The 25,061-nt window shown below is 42.8% G+C and overlaps 1 protein-coding gene across 1 annotated transcript in view; it reads right to left on the bottom strand.

Moving 5' to 3' along the window:
* LOC117376157 (protein unc-13 homolog B-like) overlaps positions 1 to 8,534 on the bottom strand; it is a 45,090-nt gene extending 36,556 nt beyond the window's left edge. The window contains exons 1-3 of the mRNA XM_055224266.1: positions 8,489 to 8,534; positions 8,319 to 8,391; positions 6,057 to 6,119 (exon numbers count right to left, since the gene is read on the bottom strand). Of these exons, the coding sequence (XP_055080241.1) occupies positions 6,057 to 6,119; positions 8,319 to 8,391; positions 8,489 to 8,499 (147 nt within the window). The 5' untranslated portion in view covers positions 8,500 to 8,534. The remainder of the gene's footprint in view (positions 1 to 6,056; positions 6,120 to 8,318; positions 8,392 to 8,488) is intronic.
* Positions 8,535 to 25,061: the final 16,527 nt, after the last annotated feature.

Here is a 25,061-nt window from a genome sequence, read left to right as displayed (position 1 = left end):
TGGTGACCACAAAAGATTTGGCTGTGACCCAATCAAATTTCATAGGGCTTCACACGGAAAGTCAAACTCCCAGTTATGATTTTCACTGGAAATTGTCCCCAAATCCCTCAAATGACTTACTTGATTTGGCAATTGACAGAGTATGCCCAACAGAGAGCACAGAGTTGAGGGACGTGGAAGACGTGCAGTGTTCTGTTGATGTGCCTGTGACAGCATTTCAGGATTTTGAAAAACTTTGGGTTGAGAGTAGTGGGGATGTGTTAGTTACTGAATGGTTGTACTGGTCAAATCAGTACTCTGCTATTTCTGTGTCTAACCCACAGTCTCTGCAGGCTCCTGTTCTATTTTTAGATGCTCACCCCTACATAGCGTTATCTAAACCAAAAGAAGTTGAGTGGACTGGGGTGGGGTTGTTTGTTGAGCAATGCTTGGCTGCCAACGATTGGGCACAGACCAGTGACGACACTGTTACATTCTCGCACTCTGCTCAGGCCTGGAGAATGGGCTATCCCTCCTCCCTCCAGGCATCCCGGTGTGTTTGTGTGTTCCCTGATAACAGTGCTGAGACAGGCTGTTTTTTGTCCCAGGCTGAAGCAGAAGCTATACCAGAATTGAGGGGTATTCCAGCTGATCTCTGGGCGAAAGGCCCCACAGATGTAGGCCTCATACGCAGTTGTCAGCCAGTGGTAATCACGCCTCGATCTAACGTGCGTCCCTGTAGGCCACAATACCCCCTTCGCCCTGAGGCTAGGGCAGGTATAGCTCCTGTGTTCAATGACTTGTGCAAAGCAGGTGTTATTGTCCCAAGTGAATCTGGGGGCGTTCGAAGCCCAATTTTTCCAGTCAAAAAGCAATGTGAGCCTGGTGAACCTCAAAAATGGCGATTCACAGTAGATTTGAAAGCTGTGAATGAAGCAGTTGAGCCAGTTGCTGCGGTGGTTCCAAACCCATACACAATTCTATCACAGATTCCACCTGAAGCAAAGTTTTTTTCTGTGGTTGATTTGGCAAATGCTTTTTTCTCAGTCCCAGTGCACAAGGACTCTCAATTTTGGTTCTCTTTTGAATATGATGGCAATCTGTACAAATTTACTAGGATGTGTCAAGGTTTCATTCATGCTCCCACGTGGTATAATGCAGCGCTGCGTGATTCATTGACTCCACTCGAGTTGACCCAAGGCACATGTCTATTGCAATATGTCGATGACATTCTTTTGTGTGCTCCTACTGAGGAACAGTGTAAACGTGACACAGTGTCACTGCTGAAACATTTGCATGCTGATGGCCACAAGGCTAGCCTTTCCAAATTGCAATTTGTGAAAAAGGAAGTCACTTTTCTGGGTCATGTGATTTCTGAAAGAGGCAAAACTATTCCTATTAAACGGGCTGCAGCCATTCAAAACATTCCAAAGCCTCAGACCAAAAAACAGCTCATGTCATTTTTAGGTATTTGTTCTTACTGTCGACAGTTCATTCCTAATTATTCAGTGCTAGAGGCTCCTCTGAGGGCGCTCATTCATGGTAAGACTCTGCGCACGTGTGACAAAATTACCTGGACTGAGGAAGCAGGAAAATCTTTCTGTGACTTGAAACTAGCCTTGCAGACACCTCCAACTCTGGGTCTGCCTGACCCAGCTCGACCTTTCACTCAGACAGTGGATGAACGTGATGGATGCATGGTTTCTGTTCTCCTTCAGAAACATGGGGGTACCCTTCGTCCTGTTGCTTACTTTTCTGCTAAGCTTGACCCTGTTGCTGCTGGTCTGCCCCGGTGTTTACGTGCTGTTGCCGCAGCTGAGAAGGCTGTTTTAGCATCACGTGACCTCGTGGGTTACTCTGATCTCACTTTGTTGGTACCACATGCTGTTTCTCTGATCTTGCTTGAACAGAAAACCTCTCACTTGTCCACTGCTCGCTGGTTGAGGTACAATACCATTCTTTTGGAGTTGCCAAATGTCAAAGTTAAAAGGTGTGCTCAACTGAACCCTGCAACTCTGCTGCCCATTGAAGGGGATGGCGAGCCACACTGCTGTGTGTCAGAGATAGATTTGGTATGTGCTTCTCGCTTTGATTTGCAGGAAGAGCCTTTAACTAACCCTGATTTGATTTTGTATGTAGATGGATCTGCATCCCGTGACACGAACACCGGCAGAAATAGGGTGGGATTTGCTGTGTGTTCTGACCATGACACAGTGGTTTCAGGACCCCTGCCCTCACACTATTCTGCACAGACTGCAGAATTGGTGGCACTAACTAAAGCTTGTGAATTTGCAGCTGGACAATCTGTGACCATCTACACTGACTCACGGTATGCTTTTGGCGTGTGTCATGATTGGGCGGGTCTGTGGAGACACCGCAAATTTTTGAAATCTGATGGTAAACCTATTTTGAATGCTTCCCAGGTTGCTGACCTCTTGGAGGCAATTCTGTTGCCTTCGGAGGTGGCTATCTGCAGATGTCACGCTCACACTAACTCCAATGACCCCGTCTCTTTAGGTAACAGGCGAGCGGATGCAGCTGCGAAGGCTGCGTCCTATCAGTCTGAGGCAATACACTCTCTGTGTCTTGGCTCTTCACCCACTAATGTTGACATTCCTTCATCTTTATCAGCTATGCAGAGTTTCACAACACCATCTGAAATCGCCCTGTGGACTAAACATGGGGCTGTGAGGCGACAGGGCATTTGGCTTGGCCCTGACAACAAGCCTTGCCTCCCCAAACACTTTTTCAGGCACATGGCAGTACTGTCTCATGGTCGTGACCACGCCTCAAAGGGGGCAATGGTTGATCTGGTCACACAAAACTGGTTCACAAAGGGCTTCTGTGCTTATGCGCAGAAGTTTTGTCAGTCGTGTGCTATTTGTTTGGCACACAATCCAGGTAGGACTAAACCAATCCCGCAAGCAGCGCACCCACCACCAAATCGACCGTTTGGACACATCCAAATGGATTTCATTGAACTCACTCCATGTGAAGGTAAGAGATTTTGTTTGGTTTTAGTTGATGCCTGGTCACGACATGTCGAGGCGTTCCCATGCAAAACATGCTTCAAGTCATGCCGTGGTTAAAGCACTCATAACTGAGATTGTGCCACGGTGGGGCATTCCTGAAAAAATATCAAGTGATAATGGGACGCATTTTGTGGCCAGGATAGTTGAGGAGGTGGGCCGATTTTTAGGTATTGATCTCCGCAAACACACTTCTTATCACCCTGAATCTGCGGGTATGGTAGAAAGGGAAAATGGCACATTGAAACGCAAACTTGCCAAAATCTGTGAAGACACAGGACTCTCATGGATCAAAGCTCTCCCTCTTGCTCTCATGTATATGCGAATGAGGGTGCGATCCCGATGTAACATGAGTCCGTTTGAAATACTGTTTGCAAGACCCCCAAATCTTGGTCTTGGCCCACCTCCAAGGGAACTTCCACACAGCTCCTTGTGCGATGACAATGTTTTGGCATATTGTAAGGAACTTAATGCACTTTTGTCTTCGATTTCTGTACAGGTTAAAGCTGCCCTGCCAACGGCAGCTGAGGCTGTACTGCACAATATCCGAGTGGGAGATTCTGTTCTGGTCAAGGAAACCAGACGCAAACACTGGCACTCGCAACGCTGGGTGGGACCTTACGTGGTTCTCCTCATCACCGACACGGCAGTGAAAGTTGCAGAGCGGGGCACCTGGATTCACGCTTCACATTGTCGGGTTGTCCCTTCTCCACTCGAGGAACCATCGTGTGACCCTGGCGAGGGCTGCACCACCGCTCCCGAGCAACAAGGGGTAGACTCAAACGCTGCCCCCACCACCGAGACCGGACCAGACCCTTTGGCGGGTCCCAGCGGACGCAAGCCACGAGGGAGACCTCCTGGTTCACGGACACAACTCCGCATTCCTGAACCTACTGACCGTGTGCTGAGGCCTCGTGGTAATCGGAACTGACTCATTGATCTCCCATCGTACATCCATGGGTATTGTTTTGCTTTGATATGGCTCCTGAGCCTGATGCTGATACTCCCTCTCTCAGGGGTAGGGGTCTTGAAGGTTAAATGTTTGACATGTTCTCATCAATCTGGCCATAATTGTAGGTATGATCTTGATCTTGTGCTCCTGTGTGGTCCCCTGTCTGTTAAAAGCTATGCGTCAAATAGTGAGTTCCCATTTTGTCCAAAATCAATACGACATTGAGGCTGTTGTGTATCCACCTGATCCCGATTATGTTTCTGATTCTGACGATGACTCGTTTATTACAGAACTTATGCTCCAGATGAGCAGACTTCAACCTCAGTGAGTTCCATTTCATGTTCTGGGTGGCGGCTGACGGCGCGGACGCGTCCAGCAACGGCTTGGGCATGGAGTGGGCTGCTGAGCACTTTGATTAGAAAAAAATAAAATAAAATGAGAAACGAGAGAAAAAAAAACAGAAAACTTTAATGATGCATGTAATTTAAATCGATACTCAGGTTGTATTTTATTTTCTCTTCTATGTGTTCCCTAATCAGTATGAATACAGCAGTTATGTTATTCCTGTGATTTTATTTTGATCAGGTGTTCTTTCTTTGAAAGGTTTTATTCAGGGATGATTTTGGGTACATGTTTTCATATTCCTCCATGTGTGATTTTGAAATAAAGATTTAAGTTGAGTTGATTAAAATAAATGGGATTTATTATAATCAAAAGGGGGGAATTGTTATGGCATTCTTTAGCATAAATCTTTATTTGTATTATTATGGATCATTTTGACCTAACCTTCATAATACTATCTGTTATGTTGTTATGTCCTTTTGTGTCTGGCGTCAAAGCCGCTTCGATTAGACCAAACTGGCAAGATTGTTTTGGTGGTATAAATACTCTGTATTATTTACATTTGTCAGCTGAGGGCGAGACGACACAGTTAGGGACACAGCTCTTTGACAATTGTGCACAATTGATTCAATAAACCAGACCTTTGATTCAAGACAACTTCTCTGTTGTCTTGAATCAAAGGTCTGCTTTTTGACTATTAGAAATTCCACAACAAGAGTAACTGTCAGGACGTAACATCAGTTTTATAATTTAAAGTTAATGAAAATGAACGGACAATGAACAATGCACAAAATCTGGTATTTTCAAAGGATGGACACAAAAATGAGACAAACTAAATCACATGTGAAAGAGTGGTGCAAGAAACACAAGTGTTCAAATCATTTCATACTGTCAGCATAGCTTTTGTCACTTGTAGACTTACTCACAGTGAGAATAGGAACCACAACTTGTACGCAAGTATGAGAGTACTCTTACTTCAATAAAAATATTATTAAAGTAGGACTAAAAATATACTGCAAGAAAAGTACACTTTCATTAAAAAGTCAGTCAATTGTAACTGAGTAAATACCCACCTCTGGGCAAGCCCAGAGAGCATAGGGCTGGAGTTCAGGATATTAATAGTTTCAGTAGTTCGATTAGCTCTAGATTATCTCTATTTAAAGGGCCTGTACCAGATTTTTTTCCATGTATTTGAGCAAACTTTGTCTTGCCCCAGTATAGATATATTGTGTAAGCAACTCTTGAGGTCAAAATAAGTCTGTAAAATCTGTATACTGTTTGCACCTAATCAGGAAGTGTGAGATTAACATGCTAGTTGTTGATAGCTTTACTCTGGCCTCTGAAAGTTGAGAAAAAGGCTTACAGTTCATCGGGATGAAAAAGTACATTGTTCAGAATGGGAAAGTGAGGAATAACCTTGGAACAGTGCAAACCATATGAACAAGTTCTGTTTTTTCATATTTTCAAGACAGCAAATATCAGGTACAGCAATACATTTGGTCTTTAAAGTGCAGAAAAAGAGCTAGTTCATTTTAAACAGTTTGCAGTGGTTCAAAGTTATACCTCACTTTCCTAATGCATTCCAAGCATCTTAATTATTTATCCCAATGAATATACAGGTGCTTTTCACAACTTTAAAAGAGACCAGTGCTGAGTTTTGCCATCTTAAAAATAGCCTTTTGACCAGAAAAATAAGACTGAATAAAATTAAATACATAAAATGAAAGGTCAAATGTACACTGTAGTACACCCACCAGTTCCTCGTCCTTCAGTGATGCCGGACTGGATTGCGCCGCCCTCCTACTCTGGATCACCGTCTGGGGCAGAAGAGAGAAGACATGAACTTAGACACCTATGGGTGCAGTATGCAGACATGAGCTTAGACACCTATGGGTGCAGTATGCAGACATGAGCTTAGACACCTATGGGTGCAGTATGCAGACCTCAGCAGTATGCAAGCCTGTTGAATGTGTATGGAGAGGGCAATGTCTGAAGGACATCTTGGAGGACATGCTGACGCCATCATAGATTTATTATCAAATGCACTTCTCTGCATAGTTACCGTCCTGAGAGAATTCAAATGATTCATGTACAGATGAGCTCTACCCAGCCTATGCACTGGGCCATGCACTCGAGCACCTACAGTTCAATTGGGATCTGGGATATGTAATCTTATTCCAACAAAATACATTAAGCACAACTGCACATATGTCCAATGTCTGTTTAAACCAAATTAGAAATGAGTTCATGCAAAGCACAAATATTATGATAAGCATACAGAATAAATGATAATAACAACTCTCATGCCAGTCTGAGCCTGTGTACTTACCATGGCCTGAGGGGGCAGCGGGAGAGAGTAGACACAACACTCAGTTAGAAGCACATACAAGTCACATTGTTCAAGATAACTGAAGATCACATCATATTGATTATGTATTTACTAATACCCATTATGCAAACTTTACTTTTTTGAGTTTAAGCATGTCTCGAGTTGCATTTTATTTCATTCATGCTTGTTTCATTAGGCCATTAATCCAGAATAGTCTTGTCTGAGCACTCAAAAGTGCTCTTTTCACATTTTTTCAGTTCAGTTCAATGTTCAGTTCTACCATGTTATAATGTTATTCCCTCACCAGAACATGCCTAAAAATTTTATATTTCATCCATTTTACTACTCTTTTAGCGTTGTTTCCTGGGCCCTCCCTCCTTATGGTTAGCTGTAAGATTCTGTGCAATGCTCAGCCCACAAGCCCATTCTCTCATGTGAAAATTCTCCATAAATATGTAAAAGTATGATACAAAACTATACACAGCAACTTGACAATCCTTCTGCGATGTGCAGTTAGGATCTATGGTCCATGTCTAAGAGTCAGAAGAGCACCCAAACTATAATACTCTATTCACCATCACAGGACTTTTAAAGCTGAAAGATCAACAGCACATTTTTACCCTAGCTTAATTATTTTTCCATCAAGGGTAGGTCAAGAAGCCTAGTGGCTTGATTTTTGTATATGATCAATTTAGAGACAACCTGTAAAAGCACGAGAGTAACCCTATTCCAATTTTCTGATGTATGCATTTTGGTGATGTTAATTTTTATGGTAATGTTAATGGTAAGCTACTACTGAAGACACAGCTGTGTTGTGAATGACTTAATACGGGGAGCAAAGTGAATAGAGAGACGGAGAGAGTGCCAAAAACTAAAGTGAAAACTTATAAAACATGTTAATACATTGTTTTTTGGCAACTATACCATTTTCAAACCAGCAGTTAATACCCTATAACAGTAAAATAACCCTTCTTTAAGTCCTTAAATCATCACCAGACTCATTCTGTGGTGTTCACAACGAACACATGGCTCTACATTCACTATTCAGATCACCTGCAGTTCATCCACTGCCATTCACATGTTCCCTGTTCCACTCCCTTCTGGGAAGTGCAACTGTTTCAGATGCCTGGCCACTGACCACTCGGTGATGATTGGACCCTAGATGGACCTGGTTGGATGACCCAATACCTGGCTAGGGTCACCCCTACTGTGGTTAAGCCTCCCTCTGTCCTGGGCTCTGGCCCTACAGTCTTGAACTCTATCTGCAATTGGATTTGTCTTGGACACATCTGCAGCCTGCCCATCTATGGGCATGGATCTCACCTTCACTGTGGTCCTTATCAAGGTTTCTCTTTTTCTCCACTGTTTTTTTTTTCCTTGCCAAGAAGGAGAGTCTAAGGACAGGGGATGTTCTGGGACATTTGCTTGTTTTATGTTGATTCATTTGCTCTGTTACTGACCAATGTCTGTTTCATTGTTGATTTTCTAACTTTCTGTTGTTATATCAATTGGTGTGTTCAGTCCTAAGAAGCAACTGCTGTTGTGATTTTGAGCTTTACAAAATTAAATTGAATTGAATTAGCATAGGATTCGAGGGGAATAACAAATACAGACTAAATAATGACTTCTTTCAGATGGAGGGTATGGCTGTTTGAGTAGGTAGTCTAGAGAGGCTGCTCACACTCACCACGCTTACTAGAGGAACAGTCCTGGCTCTGCGCATCTCCGGAGTACTGTCAATCCCGAACGAGAGCTTCCCTCTGCACACATATGCACACGGACACACATACACGCATACACAAAAGTGTCAGTGTGGACATAGAACATAACAGGAGACAGCATGCGGAGCAGACAGACCTCGCTTTCATCCAAGGATGCTTGTTAGGATGTCCATCCTGATCTTCATTCTAAAAGAATCAAAGAGACACAACGTAATATAATGAAGACATGTGAAGTTTTTAAATCTATAGCATGCACTGTATTAGAAAAGGTTGAATTTCAGTATTAGTGCCACACATATCCACTCCAGACCCATTCATTCAGTGTCCGGAAGATATCATGCTCCATGTTTGATAAATAGATTTCAAAGGAAGAATATAAACACAACCACAAAAGCACCTGATCTCCACGAAGACTTCTGCCTGGAAAAGAAACAGAGCAACACACTGTGTCCATGAGCCAGATTAAGAAGACATCCCTCCTCACATTCTCATATTGGAGATTTAACCAAATAAGAAAAAAATAAGTCACCGCTACGGGTGGACGACAATGGCAAAAATGTAACTCTCGATAATCTTTTTTGGGACAATCCTTATAGCACTAAGATATTATATTTTTGCATTCCATTGTAATTATACAAAAACATATGCAGTTGAAACAGAAGTTTACATGCACTATATAAAAACACATACACTTTTTTTTTCTCACTGTCTGACATGAAATCAGACTAAACTTTTACCATTTTAGGTCAATTAGGATCACCAAAATTATTTCTCTTTGCTAAATGCCAGATGGCAGAAGGATTCAACAGTGCTGAAGACTGACTTTCTTCACAAAGAGCAAAGAAATGTGGAAAATGACAGGAAGACTTCGAAAACGCATATGATATAAGTAAAGAGATTTCATATGGAAGAGAATTCCATCCACAACTGAGAAGGGCATTTTCTAACAGGTTATACATTTATTTAACTAAGTTCAGGTGTTTTTTTTGTCAGATATCAACTATTGGGTAAATTAGTCAAGCTTAGATATATGTATTATTGTTACCATCTTACATTGTATAGTTTGGTTATTTGATACGCATAAGAAAAAGTTAATTGAACCTTTTACAAGAGTGTCCTGTGCAACCCCTGGCCAGCCCCAAGACTTGACCCTGGTAGTGTGGTTGAGTTATACCTGTCTCCAGACCAGTCTCTGAAAAGGTGAACAAGGACACACTGGTAAGGCGTCTGCTTTCCTTCTTCAGCAGCAGAACCTCCTGAAAGCTCAGCTGAACAGTGTCCTCCACGCTGGTCTCAGGGCCTTCTGGCCCTTTGTGTGAAGGGGTCGGCTCTGGAGGACCTTCTGCCACCCCGTGCACAGACACATTCTCAGGGCTCCAGGACCCTTTGGGATAAATCCCTTTAAGGTCCTCACACATGTTGTCAGTGATAAAGAGAGTGGAGTTGTCTGGAGAGGCCAGTGAAAAGTTGCCATTTGTTTGTTCAAGCGTGTCTTGAACACTTTGCTGCCTTGCAGAGTCAGAATGGGCTCTTTCTCCTGGTTGACACTGGTCACACCCTAAACTGGGGTCATACCCTGTATGAAAACGGTCATATGTAAAACCTACTCTTCCTTTCTGCTCTGAGTAAAGATCTGCTACAAAGTCCAGCGTTTGATCGTCTAGACTGTGGCTGCCATTGTACCTGTCCTGTTGTCCAGAGAAGAAGTGAGTTCCACGCTGATGTTTGAGCAGGTCACTGTCTGAAGTGTGCTGCACTTCTCTGGACTGTCTATAGAACTCTGCCTCCTGACCCCCCTCAGAGCTGTAGCCAGGTTTTCTTGAGGTTTGAACATTGAGACCTTTCAGATGCTCCTTTGAGGAGGCTCGAGATCTTTGTTTTTGACTTTGAATAGGTTTTCCTCCTCTAGCAGAACGTGGGCTGTGATATTTACCAGAATAAACCTGTGTGGAATCATCTGGTGACATTGTGTAGTCCTGTCTGTTTGTGGAGTGACCCTGGGCCGATGCACCTCCACAGCAGTCACAGACCTGCTCATAGCCATACACCTCATATTCTTCAGTCAAATAGCCCTGCCTTATGTCAACTCCCTGGGCACTCGGTGGAGGCTGAGCCCACATCCAGGGATGTTGTCCACCTTTGCCCCTGAGGTCCCAACAGGCCTCCGCCTCTAGGTCGGACTCAGACTTGGAGCTATAGCGAGAGGACAATGAGCTGGGGCTGGGATAGTCTTGAGGGTCCATTAGCTCCAGAGAACTAAAGCCTTCTTTACGTGTCATGGCACCTGCTAAGACATCTGGAGGAAAGACCCCAGTGTCTTCGGACTTTGAAGCCAAAGAAGCATGAGCACTAACAGGCCTCCTGCGCAGTGCGTCTCTGCTCCTTCCCTTAGTTCTCCTGGACACTGCTGGACGGGGCTTGCTGTCTGACCGCATGCCCTCAATCTCCAACAACATGGCGTCCACACAGGAGGACACCTCCTCCACCGAGCCGCGCACTGAGGTCAGGTGCAGCCGCAGGTCCCACAGCTCCTCCTGGATCTTGTTGATGCCTCTAAGCTCCTTCAGGATGTTCTCGATGAGCACACTGGAGTCCTCCTGAGAGTAGTCCAGGTAGTTCCCGGCAGAGTGCGGCCTCTTCTGCCGCTGAGGCCGGGGTTCTGCTCGAATTGGTCTGTAATGGGGAGTGGAATGTTCTGGGTCAGAGATCTCTTCGATCTCTCCCTCAAATGAAATGTGTTTGACTTTAGCTGGCCCACGAGAGCGTTTGTCCCGCAGAGAGCAGGGGATTTTAATGCACCCCTCTCTGTTGAGCTCCACCTCACCCACACAGACAGGCTCTGTGCTGGTGTGACTTCCTGAGGAGCAGGCCTCTGAGCTGGGATAAGGTCCTCCATGGGTGTCCCAGTCCTCTTCTGAAGCAGGGTGAAAGAGCTGGTTGTCAGGGGTGTCATGGAGACTGGAACCTTGCATTAGACGATGTATCTTCCCCTTGAGTGCTACAGCCACTTTGGGGTTTGGGGCTCTCTTGGGCTTCTCCATCCCCTTCTGTACTCCTGGGTGCTTGGGATTCATAATAATCTCAGCCAGGAGCACTATCCTCAGTAGATAACTCAGGGTCTATGGCCCATGTCTAAAAGAGTCAGAAGAGCACACACACTATAATACTCTATTCACCATCACAGGACTTTTAAAGCTGAAAGATCAACAGCACATTTCTCCCCTGGTTCAATTATCTTTTCACCAAGGATAGGTCAAGAAGTATAATGGCTTGATTACTGTATAGAGACAATCTAGAGACAACCTGTAAATGCACGAGAATAACCCTATTCCAGTTTTCTGATGGATGCATTTTGGTGATGGTAATGTCTATGGTAATACTGAGGGTAATCTACTGCTGTAGCCACAGCTGCCCCAAGGGACACTGACAGAAGCAAGGCTCTCAAATAGTTTAAGTTGTAGTGTTCATAGAGGGGTTGTTTAAGAGTAGGTAACAGGTTTTCATATTTCTGACTTGATTCTGACTTGGTTTGGTGGGATAGTACCTGTGGTAAATATGTATTATAGCTTTACATCAATTAAGCAACAGTTTGTGAGTTGCAGTGAGTTGTTAAACAGAATCCCTCTATCAACATGGAAATTTCATCCAAAATGCAATTTATGAACAAAGAAGGCATTTTTCTGACAATTTAAACTTTATTATTTTTAAACTCTATTATTTTACTATTGTGTACTTTTAGATACGTTTTAACCTTTGCAAACATTATGGTTGCAAAGTAGCAGTTATGGAATTGCCTCTATGTCAGATCTGCTGCCTGTATCCAATCAGGAAGTGAAATTATAAACTTGACTAATACGAAAAAACTATAAGAAACTGAGCAAGATTTTAGCAACATCTTAAATAAATTATGTTAACCTGTCTAACCTAACCCTATGCACTTTAATATCCCTCAGACACACTGCACACTTGTACTTGCAATTACTCCAATGATAAAACTGCAGGATGCTAGTCTACCATAAAAACTGTCCTCCACTGTGACCCCACCCACTCTGAGGACAGCCTGTAACAGCCACAGCCCATCAGCCAATGGGAGGCGATCGGGGCGCAGAGGGTGGTGATGTAATGCACAGGAGTGGACCACATAGACTGCCACTCGTGAGTCTGTCCCAGAGGAGAGCTGGCCCTGTGCCAGCAGCTCCTGCCAAAAGTCTACAGACTCCAATGCTTTTACGGTGGTGAGACATCTCATATCCTGATCATACTTGTACCTCTGCCAGATCACAGCTATGTTATTACATGGCATCGCCTGGCTGTGCGGTGCTGCCAGATACTTAAACTGTACTATCAAGGGTCTCTATGGGAAAGTTAGTCTGCGAGTGGTAACAATGCCAGTGGATAAAAAAAAGTCTCCAAATGAAGAGATATAATTATCCCAAATGAACAGTGAATGAATTGATGCTGACATAAAATGATTGATTGTTGATTAAGCATAGCACGCAGTAGGGTTGTCAAAAGTACTGCAAATTGGATACTAATCAATACTAAAACTAGCATTGAAACTAGAAACACTTTTGAGCAGGTATCAATACAAAAATGAATACATAAAAAAAAAAAAAAAATCACATTCACAGACAGAAATTAACCTTTTCTGATTAGCTTTAAAATGATCCTGCACTGTATCAAAACAAGTAGAAGACCACATAGTCTAGCATACGCCCATGGACCATATGAATCACAGATATAAGGCCACATGGTAATATGAAAGAAAGTACTATGATTTAATGTTGAAATCACATTTTACTGTCTAAATAAAAAGTATGTTTTTTTGTTTTTTTTTTATCTTCATGGTATTAGAATCAGTATTGAGTATCGAGTCTATTCCATAGTATCAAAATCGAGTTTGAAATTTTAGTATTGTGACAACACCAGCATGCAGTACGTACAGTATACACATGACACAGAAGCCACAGGGGAGAAAATGCTGCTGTGTCCAGTGAGACAGAGACATACCTGAAGACGTAGCTGTCCCCAGGGAAGAGACACATCCTCGCAACACCACAGTCCCCTCAGACACACAGATGTCCCCAGAGGACATCTCCACTACACTGTGGGACGCTCCCATCCTTAACTGTGGCCAGCAGCAGAGCAGTGGGAGCTCCTGTCCCCTCATCTGCGTCCCTCCTCTCTATCCATCCTTGCTCTCCTTCTAGTTTTTTCTCTCTCTCCTCTCTGTCCCCCTTGACTATGTCCTTCTATATCCATCCCTCTCCTCTTTATTCCTCTCTTCTCCACTCTTGTCCACTCTGTCCGTCTTCCCCTCTGCCCCCTCTCACTCCGTTTCTCTCTCTCACTCTGTCTGTTTCTCTCTTTCCATCTACATCTCTCTCTTTCTGTCTCTGTCTCCCTTTCTGTCTCTCTTTCTGTCTCAGTTTTAGAGTGAAGATGTTTTGCCACTCACCCATGGGCGGGGCTTCAGTTCTGATCAGATTGCTGGTGGGACTCTGCTTATATCTGCCCGAAGGGAGGAGCTAACTACACTCAAACTAACACACCTATTTGCTTACAGTTTCTATTTGATATCTAGATCTATTGAACTACACTAAGTGTGAATTGTGCCCGAGTCAGAAGACAGATACTGGTTCACCCATCTCTCTGTCATGAGAGCAGCTCTGGACCCCAGACTGCTGTACATCTCCATCTCAAAGCCACTAACCACTCTTTTGAAGATAGTGAGGTACAGATCTTAGCCAAAGGAAAAAAAAAAATGGAGATAGATTTCTGTTAGGAAAAGTCAATCCCTCTTGAACAGGAATGGGGGCCATAGACATCATTTATCTCCTTTTTATAAATCCATTCTCAGACTTAAATCAAAATAAGGAAAATAGGATAGTTAAAATGGTAAGGTGTGAGATTTGGTTGGATTTGGTTTGGTTTTCTGCTTTGCCAAGTTCTAGAGTGTGTTTTTTTTTCAGATTTGGGAGGTTCTGGAAATTGTTCTTCTGGTTTGGGAAGATTCAGATTTGGGATGTTCTGTAGCATTTTCTTCATATTTGGGACGTTTTGGAGAATGCTCTTAGCATGTTCTTCCAATTTAGAATGTTCTAGAGATTGTTGTTCTGCTTTGAGGTTCTACATTGTATTTCTCTATCTTATATTCCTGTATTTCTTCTGATTTTGGAAATTCGTAATGTCTATTCCTCACATTTGGAAGGCTTGTCATGAAAAAAAAATAAAAATAAATATAAAATAAATAAAATACACACACCACAAAAATGACATGATGAATACAGTATAAGACTGCAAACATTTGGACAATTAGATTTTTAAAAAATATCTCACCACATCTTTCCAACTAATTGCATAACCACAATTTTTTTTTTTTTTTCAAAGCAAATGTCATACACAGTGGCATCCCTCAAACTCACACTATACAGAAGCATTAAGTCAAGAACCACACAACTCACAGTTTCTTCCTACAACCCTTGGGACTTTTAGTAGTTTATTACCTCTGTGATAAAAAGTAATTTATATATATATATATATATATATATATATATATATATATATATATATATATATATATGTATGTATGTATGTATGTGTGTGTGTGTGGGTGTGTGTGTGTGAGTGTAGTGTGTAGTGTAGTAGTATATATATATATATATATATATATATATATATATATATATATATATATATATATATATATATATATATATATATATATATATATATATATATATATATATATATATACACACATACATACAGAGTGGGTACGGAAAGTATTCAGGCCCCCTTAAATTTTTCACTTTGTTATAGTGCAGCCATTTGCTAAAATCATGTTTAAATTCATTTTTTTTCCTCATTAATGTACATACAGCACCTCATATTGACAGAAACACAAAATGGTTGAAATTTTTGCAGAATTATTAAAAAAGAAAAACTGAAATATCACACGGCCATAAGTATTCAGACCCTTTGCTCAGTATTTAGTAGAAGCACCCTTTTGAGCTAATACAGCCATGAGTCTTTTTGGGAATGATGCAACAAGTTTGTTTTTTTGGATTTGGGGATCCTCTGCCATTCCTCCTTGCAAATCCTCTCCACTTCTGTCAGGTTGGATGGCAGACAGCCATTTTCAGGTCTCTCCAGAGATGCTCAATTGGATTTAAGTCAGGGCTCTGGCTGGGCCATTCAAGAACAGTCACAGAGTTTTCCTGAAGCCACTCCTTCGTTATTTTAGCTGTGTGGTTAGGGTCATTGTCTTGTTGGAAGGTGAACCTTCGGCCCAGTCTGAGGTCCTGAGCACTCTGGAGAAGGTTTTCGTCCAGGATATCCCTGTACTTGGCCGCATTAATCTTTCCTTTGATTGCAATCAGCCGTCCTGTCCTTGCAGCTGAAAAACATCCCCACAGTATGATGCCATCATCATGCTTCACTGTTGGGACTGTATTGGACAGGTGATGAGCAGTGCCTGGTTTTCTCCACACATACCGCTTAGAATTAAGGCCAAAAAGTTCTATCTTGGTCTCATCAGACCATCTTGGAGTCGTTCAGGTGTTTTTTTAGCAAACTTCATGCGGGCTTTCATGTGTCTTACACTGAGGAGAGGCTTCCGTCAGGCCACTCTGCCATAAAGCCCGACTGGTAGAGGGCTGCAGTGGTGGCTGACTTTCTAGAAATTTCTTCCATCTCCCGATTGCATCTCTGAAGCTCAGTCACAGTGATCTTTGGGTTCTTCTTTACCTCTCTCACCAAGGCTCTTCTCCCCCGATTGCTCAGTTTGGCTGGACAGCCAGCTCTAGGAAGGGTTCAGGTCATCCCAAACATCTTCCATTTAAGGATTATGGAGGCCACTGTGCCCTTAGGAACCTTAAGTGCAGCAGACATTTTTTGTAACCTTGGCCCGATCTGTGCCATGCCAGAATTCTGTCTGAATTCTGTTTTTTTTTTTTTAATACTTTATGTGAACACATTCATAAGTGAGGCGATGGTGCCCAAGCTATACAATGCAAAGCTCATACAAACAGACCTCAGTAATATTGACTGTATCAGTGTTAGAAATCATGCCATTTAAATTTTCAGTTTTATTTCATTTTTTCCTATTCGTTTACTTCCTCTTTTTGATTTTTGACACATCTCACTCACCTCAGTGCTCTCACACAAATCCAAACTCTACCCCCAAAACTCTCGTCTCCAAACTGAAACTCAAGCCTTTCAGAAGGAAGAGCAGTGACATACCTCTAGAAGCTGCAGACGGACACGGTTGTAGACTTTTAGCCATCTGACAGTGGCAGGAGAGCAGGGAGGAGGCCCAAAATCGAAGCTGAGGAGATATTTAAAAAAAATATCATCAGCATAATAAAATAAGGTACTATCTTTTTTGTTTTGTGATGTTGACGGCAATTCGTGAGTACAAATTGGTCAGATATGTTAGTGGGGACAGAGCCCATATTTCACTATTGTCTGATCTATATTATAATGCTGTTTCTCATCAAAAAGATGCCTGGAGTTGAACATAACTTAATCTGGCCAATATGGCCAATAGTCCATGTGGCCATGTACCCTGAGACCTACTTAGCATAATTATTCAGCCTGTATGAGCCTACCGGCTAGGCTCTTTTTTTTTTCTTCATTTCCTTGTTTTGCTGTGGGTCTGACGATGGAGTTATAAATCTAACCACTACTTAGGCTGAATGATTATGCTATGTAGGTCTCAGGCTCAGTTCACACTTAGTGTAGTTCAACAGACCCAGCCTACATACAGAAACCTGTAAAGAATAGCTGTTTACAGTTTCAGTGTAGTTAGCTCCTCCCTTCAGATAGATATAGGGCAGTGTCGGCCCGCAATCTGACCAGAACTGAAGAAGCAGCTTGGATGAGCAGCGAAACATGTTGACTCATACAACTTTCTGTCCAGTTGACAGATTTGACTTTTACTATGGATCAGACCTTGGCAACTGAGGAATTACACAGACATCTACTGTAGTGATTCTAATAACTAAATCCATGTTTGTGCCAATATATTAATGTGTGAATGAGTGGTGAATAGGGATGTCAAGATTAACAATTTTTTCAACTACCGTGAATATTTATGGCCACAGTAGGTTAATCGTAAAGTAAATCGTAAAGTTTTAGAACCCACAGTATACCGCAGAAACGTCTCTCAATATGCAGCATTGAGTGCAACACGAGCCACTCAAGGTGCAACATGGAGCACAATGTGAGTCACTCACAGGTTCTGTGTGTGTGTCTGCACAGAGCCCAGCATGTCATGCCTATGTAAATATTCTCATTAAAGTTGCAGGCAAAATGTCTAACATATGATCCAACTACATCTTCGAGATCATTATCTACTGCGGTTTGTCCAAGTACAGGTAAAAAAAAAAAATCCACTCTTCAGAATAAAGTGGTCCAGAAAGTGTTACGAGGCTCACAGCGCAAAACAACTATCTTGTAACATTGCTACATTTGATATAAACTGTGATCTGAAAGTGAAAGTATTAAGTGAAACATTTAAAGCAGAAGTTTACATACACTATATTAAAAGACACATGCATATATGATGTGAAATCAGACTAAACTGTTCCTATTTTAGGTCAATTAGGATTACCAAAATTATTTCTATATGCTAAATGCCAGAATAATGAGAGAAAGATTTCTTAAACACAATTTCACCTTCAGGCATCTGAAGATGCCTGGAGATGCCACATTCAGCCAAGGATGAACCAGAATTGTCCACACACAGAATTCTTCTCTTCCTAATATCTTGGCTGATTTCTTTTGACTTTCACATGAAGTTACAAAAGAAAGAGTGTGTTTCACATGTGCCTTCATCAAAAGCTTCTAAAGACATGACATCATGATCTGGGTTTTTCTCAAATTGTTTAAATGCATAGTATTCTTACTGTATTTAAACTTCTGACTTTGAAGAAAGTAATCACAAATTGTAAAAAAAACCCACCTTCTCTCATTCTTCTGGCATTTTTAGTAAAAAGAAAAAAAATGATGATCCTAATTGACCTAAAACAGGAAAACTTTAGTATTTCATGTCAAACAATGAGAAAAAAAGCATCTGTGTTTTTATATTGTGTATGTAAACTTCAGGTTTCAACTGTATTAGCACATATGCTAATTAACAACTCTTATTATATTCATTCAGTTCTATAATCCTGTCTTTCAAATCTGCTTACCTGGACTTGCAGGGAGTGACACTGTGCTGTGGGGGCAAGATGAGTGCTGGTTCCTCCTGGTCCTTTCTCACTCCAGGCTCTGGCTCAGAATGTAACTCCTTCTCCTCAGTCTCGTCTTCTTGCTCACTCATTCTGTGGCTCTCCCCCTGACTCTCTCTCCGATGTTCTTGTCCCTCAACTTCCTGCTTCAGTCCAAGCTCTCCCCTTTCTTCATCCTGAGCAGCTGCTTGGCTTGGCATGGGCAGAGGTTCATGGACATCTGTAGATGTCTGCTCCAAACCAGACTTGGGCTGACATGTTATCGGGTCCTCCTGTGGACCTGGATCTAAATGACTGTTGTCAGGAGCACTGCAATAGAAGAAACAATAGGTTCACTTTATGACATGAAACAAAGTGGAATAAGACAACAGAGGTGCATTCTAATAGGGCCGTATTTGACTACAAAAATTCTTGATCGACTAAAGATTATCAATTAGTCCACTAAAAAGGAGGCTTGGCAAATGCACTTGAAACTATTACGTATCTATATGTATCTGACTCAAACTGCACTCATAAGACTACACCTGCATGAGAGTTCATGAAAAGACAACTATTTATGCAGGTAAATACAAAGAAATAATATATTTATATTAAGAATAATTAAACTCATGATTCACAAGTGTAATCTATCTATTTTACATATAAATAGGAAAAAATGACAAATCTTCAGCAAACTCACTCACTCCTCCTTTCTGCTGTTGCCCTATTAATCTAAATAAAATGACTAGTCAACTAATACAACTTTTGGTGCACTAAGACTCTCTCGACTAAAGGTCCAGAGACTTACATTCAAAAGAGAAGCAAAAAGAATGGCACAGAAGGGAGATATTGTGAACTTGCCTGCTCTGTGCATTGGTTGGCCTCTCTGTATGGTCTTCTGTGGTCGAAACTTGTTGACTAGTGTGGAGCTCTGGTGGAGGGACCTTCTCCTGAGACAGTGAGGTAGGCAGTGAGGGGGACAGTGAGGGGGGCAGTGAGGGGGGCAGAGAGTGGATGTCAGACAGAGGCGACTGGCTTAAGGAGTCACAACTCCCTGTTGTGGAATCCTCGGTCAGATGTTCTGTCTCACTTTCATCTGCACCTTCAGTTTCTCCAGAGGCAGGAGACACCTTCTCAGCCTCAGTTTCTTCTTCTACCGACTGACTCTTTGACTGGGCTGGTGCAGCTGGTGATGGCTCAGAAAGGTCAGGCTTTGTGGGCTGAGTGTCAAAAACTGAGCCAAGGTTTAAGTTTAACACAGATGCTGTGGAATCTTTCACTGCACTTGTCTTCTCAGCATGAAATATGTTGGACGAGAAGGTCTTGAAGCCTGAGAAAAGCCCACTGGCAGTCTCTGTGTTCAGGTTTTCTTCTGCAGGGGGTTGAGGTGATGTGTCCTGATTAGCTGTAGTGTGACCCATTTGCTCTCCCTCTGCACACTCCTCAGTTTTAGCAGATGTTTCCTCAGGTTTGTCTGTGGTGCGGGAGGATGGCTGCTCTGTGGGTCCAGAATCAGAGATGACGGAGTCTTCAGAGCCCTTGGTCTTTTGCTCAAGCTCCAGTGATGGCTTAGCATCTCCACTGAAATCTAACTCTGGGGTTGGTGTGTCTTCTGGCGCAGAATGATCGTTTCTCTTTTCACTGTCAGCACTGTTAGACTGTGAAGGCTCATTTGAGTTTGTGGATCCAGGACCCTTGAACATACCAAAAATATCGTTTGCCAATGTGTCTGTGCCAATGTTGGTGGAGAGGCCAAAGAAAGAAGTTTTCTGTTCCTGCTTTTTGGGAGAAGGATTTGAAACTGATCCAAAAAGTGAGCCTGTAGAAGAGGAGAAGAGCCCACCAATCGATGACGTGTTACTGGGGGCAGCTGGGGTTGAGAACATGGACATGAAGCCAGAGAAGGGAGCGGGCTCTGGGGCTTTCTGTGGTCGTGGTGGTCTGGGTCCACTCATCCTACCTCCCTCTGGCCTAACCATTCCCATCCGTGGTCCTGTCATCCTCTGTCCCTGTGGCCCCACAGCCCCTGGAGCTCTCATCCTGGGCCTTGCCATCGGTGGTTCTGCAATGCCAGGTGCAGGTGATGAGCTTGGCACAGGCTGTGAAGGTAGTACAACACATGGTTCTGATGTGTTACATGTTGATGTTTCAGATTTGGTAGGGACCAGTGCTTGGTTTTCTGGTTTTCCAAGTTCTACAGTGTGCATGTCGCATTTGGGAGGTTCTGGAGACTGTTCCTCTGGTTTGGAACGTTCTAGAGATTTTTCCTCAGATTTGAGAATTTCTGGACCATGTTCTGCCTCAGATTTGAGAAGTTCTGCAGCACGCACTGCGAATTTAGGAGGTTCTAGATTGTGATCATCCAATTTAGAATGTTCTAGAGATTGGCCTTCAGATTTGTCAGATTCTACAGTCTGATCATTGCATTTTGAAGACTCTAGAGTGCGTTTCTCAGATGATGGAAATTCTGGAGTGTGTTCTTCAATTTTGGGAGCTTTTGGACAGTGTTCTTCAGATTTGGCAGTGACTGGAGTTTTGATTGTGACATCTGCATTCTCTTCAGGTGCAGTACTCTGATTAATATCCTTAGATGTATCTGTAGACAATTGAGTTTCTGTCATTGGAGAATCCGTGACAATAAGCGTAGATCTTCCTCCATCTCTACATTGCTCAGCATCAGTCATGGGTGGTTCAGACAATGTGCTGGACACTAATGTTGGGTCTTTCACTCCTCCCTGGTTTATGTTACCAAGGCATTCTGTTTGATCATTGTTCTTTGGGTCACTGGATGTGTCAACCACACTTTCAGCTGTTGGGACATGACTGAGAATGTCCACAGATTCTGTTGTGGATATGATTAATTGGTCATGGTCAGACTCAAGGCCACATGTCTCAGCTGATTCATCTCCAGTTTCAATGTGTTCTTCTCTACATGTCAACGGCATCATTTCTGTGTCCTGTCCAGATGTATCCAGTGTGGTTTTCATGAGTGTCTGGGTATCTGGGTCTGATGGTGTGGGCTCTGAGGGCTCAACACAGATCTTTGAGTCTGCTGTTCCAGAATCCTTAAAGTCAAAACTAAGTGAAGGCTGCATTTCTGAAGCAGGTATGGAGGAGGCATCTTCAGTAGCCTCATCCAGATCTTTACTGACATGTTGTACTTTGGGTTCAGTTGTTTGTTTAGTGTCCTTGGTTTGTGTAAAATCTGTCTTTGTTTCTTCATGGACATGTGCTCCTAACACACCATTAGTATTATACGTTTTGTCTGGATCAGAATTACCACTCATAGATAAGAAAGAGGGCATTTTGAAGATGCCATCTAAGTCTGGGGCTTTAGTATTGGCTGATTGTGAGACAGAGGGCAGATTTTGACTGAACATGGAGAAAAGTCCTTTGCTGGGTGTCTCAGAATCCTGGGGTCTTTGAGGTGTAGTTCTTGTTGGAGGTCTAGTTTGAGTTGTGGGCTGAGGACTCGAGATTCCAAACTTTGAAAACAACCCCCCAGCTGGAGTGTCCTTTGAAGCAGTGGATCCTGTCAGAATTCCCCCAAATAGAGACGATGGGGTAGGCTTTGGTCCTGGTGTACTGGGGGATGCTTTGGGACTGGGAGTTTGCTGCGAGCCACTGAAGACCGAAAAGAAACCTTTGGATGGGGGCTCTTTTGTTGAAGGAGGTTTGGGTATGGGGTCACTACGAGGAACACTCTCACAACCAGACACAACCGGAGTGGCTTGTATTGGAATTTGAGACCCAGAAAACATGGGGAAAATCCCCTTTCCTTGATTTTCTTGATGAGTGGCTGGAGGCGGTGGGTCTTTGGGTGCCTGAGAAGACTGGACACTTGATCCTCCAAACACTGAAACGATTTCCTTTCCTGACGAGGAAGGCAGGATCCCACCAAGTAATGACAGACCAGGAGAAGAGGTTGCTTGTTCTGTTTTTGAGCTGCTAAACATGGACATGAAACCTTCTGTCAGGAACTGACTTTGTGTTTTTTCTTTGTCTTGGTGATCTAGAATGGTCTCATCTGCGGCTTTGGTTTTCTCAGGTACTGGCTCAGAGATGGAGGTGGAGTTCACTTCACTCACTGATAAGCCCTTATCTAGCAAAGGTGTCTTTTCATCTGAAACTGTGGCTATTTGCTCATCTTTGGAGATTGATTCTGATTTGTCCATTTCACAACCCACAGTAGGTGAGGACACAGTTTGAACAGATTCTAGGGTAGACACAAGATTATTATTTAGAGATTCTGTATTAGTCTCTGATATTGGTGGCTTGCAGGGGTCTACTGTCATTTCTGAATCAGAGGTTGAAATAGTTGTGTTAGTTCCTATGAAAAGTGGATCTTGTTTCTTTGTGTCAGCATAAACTATTGTGGATGTGGGCAACTCTGCTTCTTGCTGACTGTTGGATCCTTGGTCGGGGCTGCAGACTTGTGTGGTTATTTGGCTCTCCAGTAAGTCAAACGGTTTCAAATCTTCATTACCTAAAGCCTTTTCTTCACTGTTGTCTGTACAACTTGGCTCTTCCACTTTGTGCAATAATAAACTGGTTTGATCTTTACTTGTGTCATCCTCTGTTGGACTAGCCGCAGAAACAAAAATATGAGGAATCCTTACATGAGGTTTAGGCTCACTTGGGTCCAATTCTGCATTATTAGACTGTGCTTCAGGACCAATACCAATGTATATGGATGGAGGGTAGGGTCTTTTTTGAGCATATGTACCGACTTCACAACTATCATTATCAGTCATGAGAGCCGGTGTTTTGGATGTGCCTGAGATGGTCTGCTCATTAGTCTCTACAGTCTGGTCACAAGTATTGGTACTGATTTCAGGTAAGATGGATGGACTTTTAGAAAGACTTTTCTGACCTGAATCTAATGACTCTGCGTTTAGCTCTCTTGAAGGTGAAAGCAAAATAGTCACTTCTTCACTATTTTCAGATTTCTTGGAAATATCCACACCACCGGACAGAGTAGAGATGAGGGTGAAGGAAGGAGAGCTCACAGTTGCACTAACAATACTTGTTTCTTCGGAAGAAACATTTACTGGTTTTGAGCCTAAGTCACTAAATAATGACACCAAACCCTTGACAGAAGATTCTTGAGGCTTGCCTTTTGTCATTTCTGGTGACACCGCTCTGGATACTTTTGGCAGACCGCTTGCTTCCACATTTGTACTTGTTGCTTGTTGCACACTCCCCTTCAAAACTACAGAAGACTCACTGATAGATGAGCTAGTTAGTGTGTTGACAGTACATTGTTTTTCTGGGATTTGAAGAGGTCTCTCAGCATAACCAGATGTAGATTGGCTTGTTGGACTTTGGTGTGCCTGGGTCAGTGAAGGCCCTGTTGTACACACTGATGCCTGAGAACTGACCAACAATTGAACCATTGGTATGGATTGACTTTCATGTGGTATTTCTTCAATGCTCTCCAAGCTTACCACAGTAGGCTGTTTGACTAGAACTTTTGATCTTGGACTTGCAGGAGGAGGCTGGAAACTGGGGGTCTGGTTAGGCAAATATGAATGCGTTGTACTATGAACAGCAGTGAAGGTGACCCTGTCAGAGTACACAGGTGGGGAGTGTTGAGATACAATCATGCTATGCATGACAGATGCAAGAGCATTATCCCTGATGCTGACTGAACACTCATGCATTGTCTGAGAAGCTAGTTTTACATTTGAATGTGTATTTTCTGGAGCAGGCGATGATGCTGGAACTGGACCATCTACTGATGGCAAACTCAGTCCTTTTGTAAGAGGCATGGCTTTGACTTCTGTTTGAGGACATTGAGATTCCATGCTGAGGTTAATAACACCAGCCCACTGTGTTGTTGCTATTCTTGTTCCCACTTTTTTCTGCTGTAGATCAGTGTACTTGTCAGAGGTAAAATTCTGTGGTTGACAGGGAGGCGATTCGACACATTCAAGTGCTGCAGAAACATTTCTGTCATTTCCTGAGAAGTCCACTGGTTTAATCTGCTCATGTTGCTCTTTTTTGATTTGCCTTGAGCTAGAAAAAGCCTCATGGTCATGAGAGGTTGATATCTGTTTATGAAGAGTCTCAATTGTACTGATACCAGCTCGGGATTGTCCAACTTGTTGATTAGTAGATTGGGCAACAATGAGAGGCATGCCCACTGACCCATCTGTTACGAGACTGGTCCTACGTCTCACCAGAGGGACCACGTGGGGGAAAGAAAGTACAGGTTCAGGTTCTGGATGCTTCTGGTGTGATTTTGAGGACATATCCAAAGAACACTCCAATGCTGGTGTCATGGATTTTTTCATATCACTGAAAAAAGTAGCTTCTGTCACTTCTATGGACCTCATTGGGACTGGTTGTCTTTTCACTTGGTCAGTGGTGGACTTTGTTTCCACAATTAATGGAATCCCAACTGTGTCATGTGAAAGACTTGAGGATCTAGATCTGACGAGGGGAACTGGGCACTCTTCTGGCGGTATGTCTATGATTACTGGTTTGGTGGAC

Source organism: Periophthalmus magnuspinnatus, chromosome 9 (genome assembly GCF_009829125.3).
Source record: "Periophthalmus magnuspinnatus isolate fPerMag1 chromosome 9, fPerMag1.2.pri, whole genome shotgun sequence".
Classification (NCBI taxonomy): domain Eukaryota; kingdom Metazoa; phylum Chordata; class Actinopteri; order Gobiiformes; family Gobiidae; genus Periophthalmus; species Periophthalmus magnuspinnatus.
This window is presented reverse-complemented; position numbering and strand designations above follow the sequence as displayed.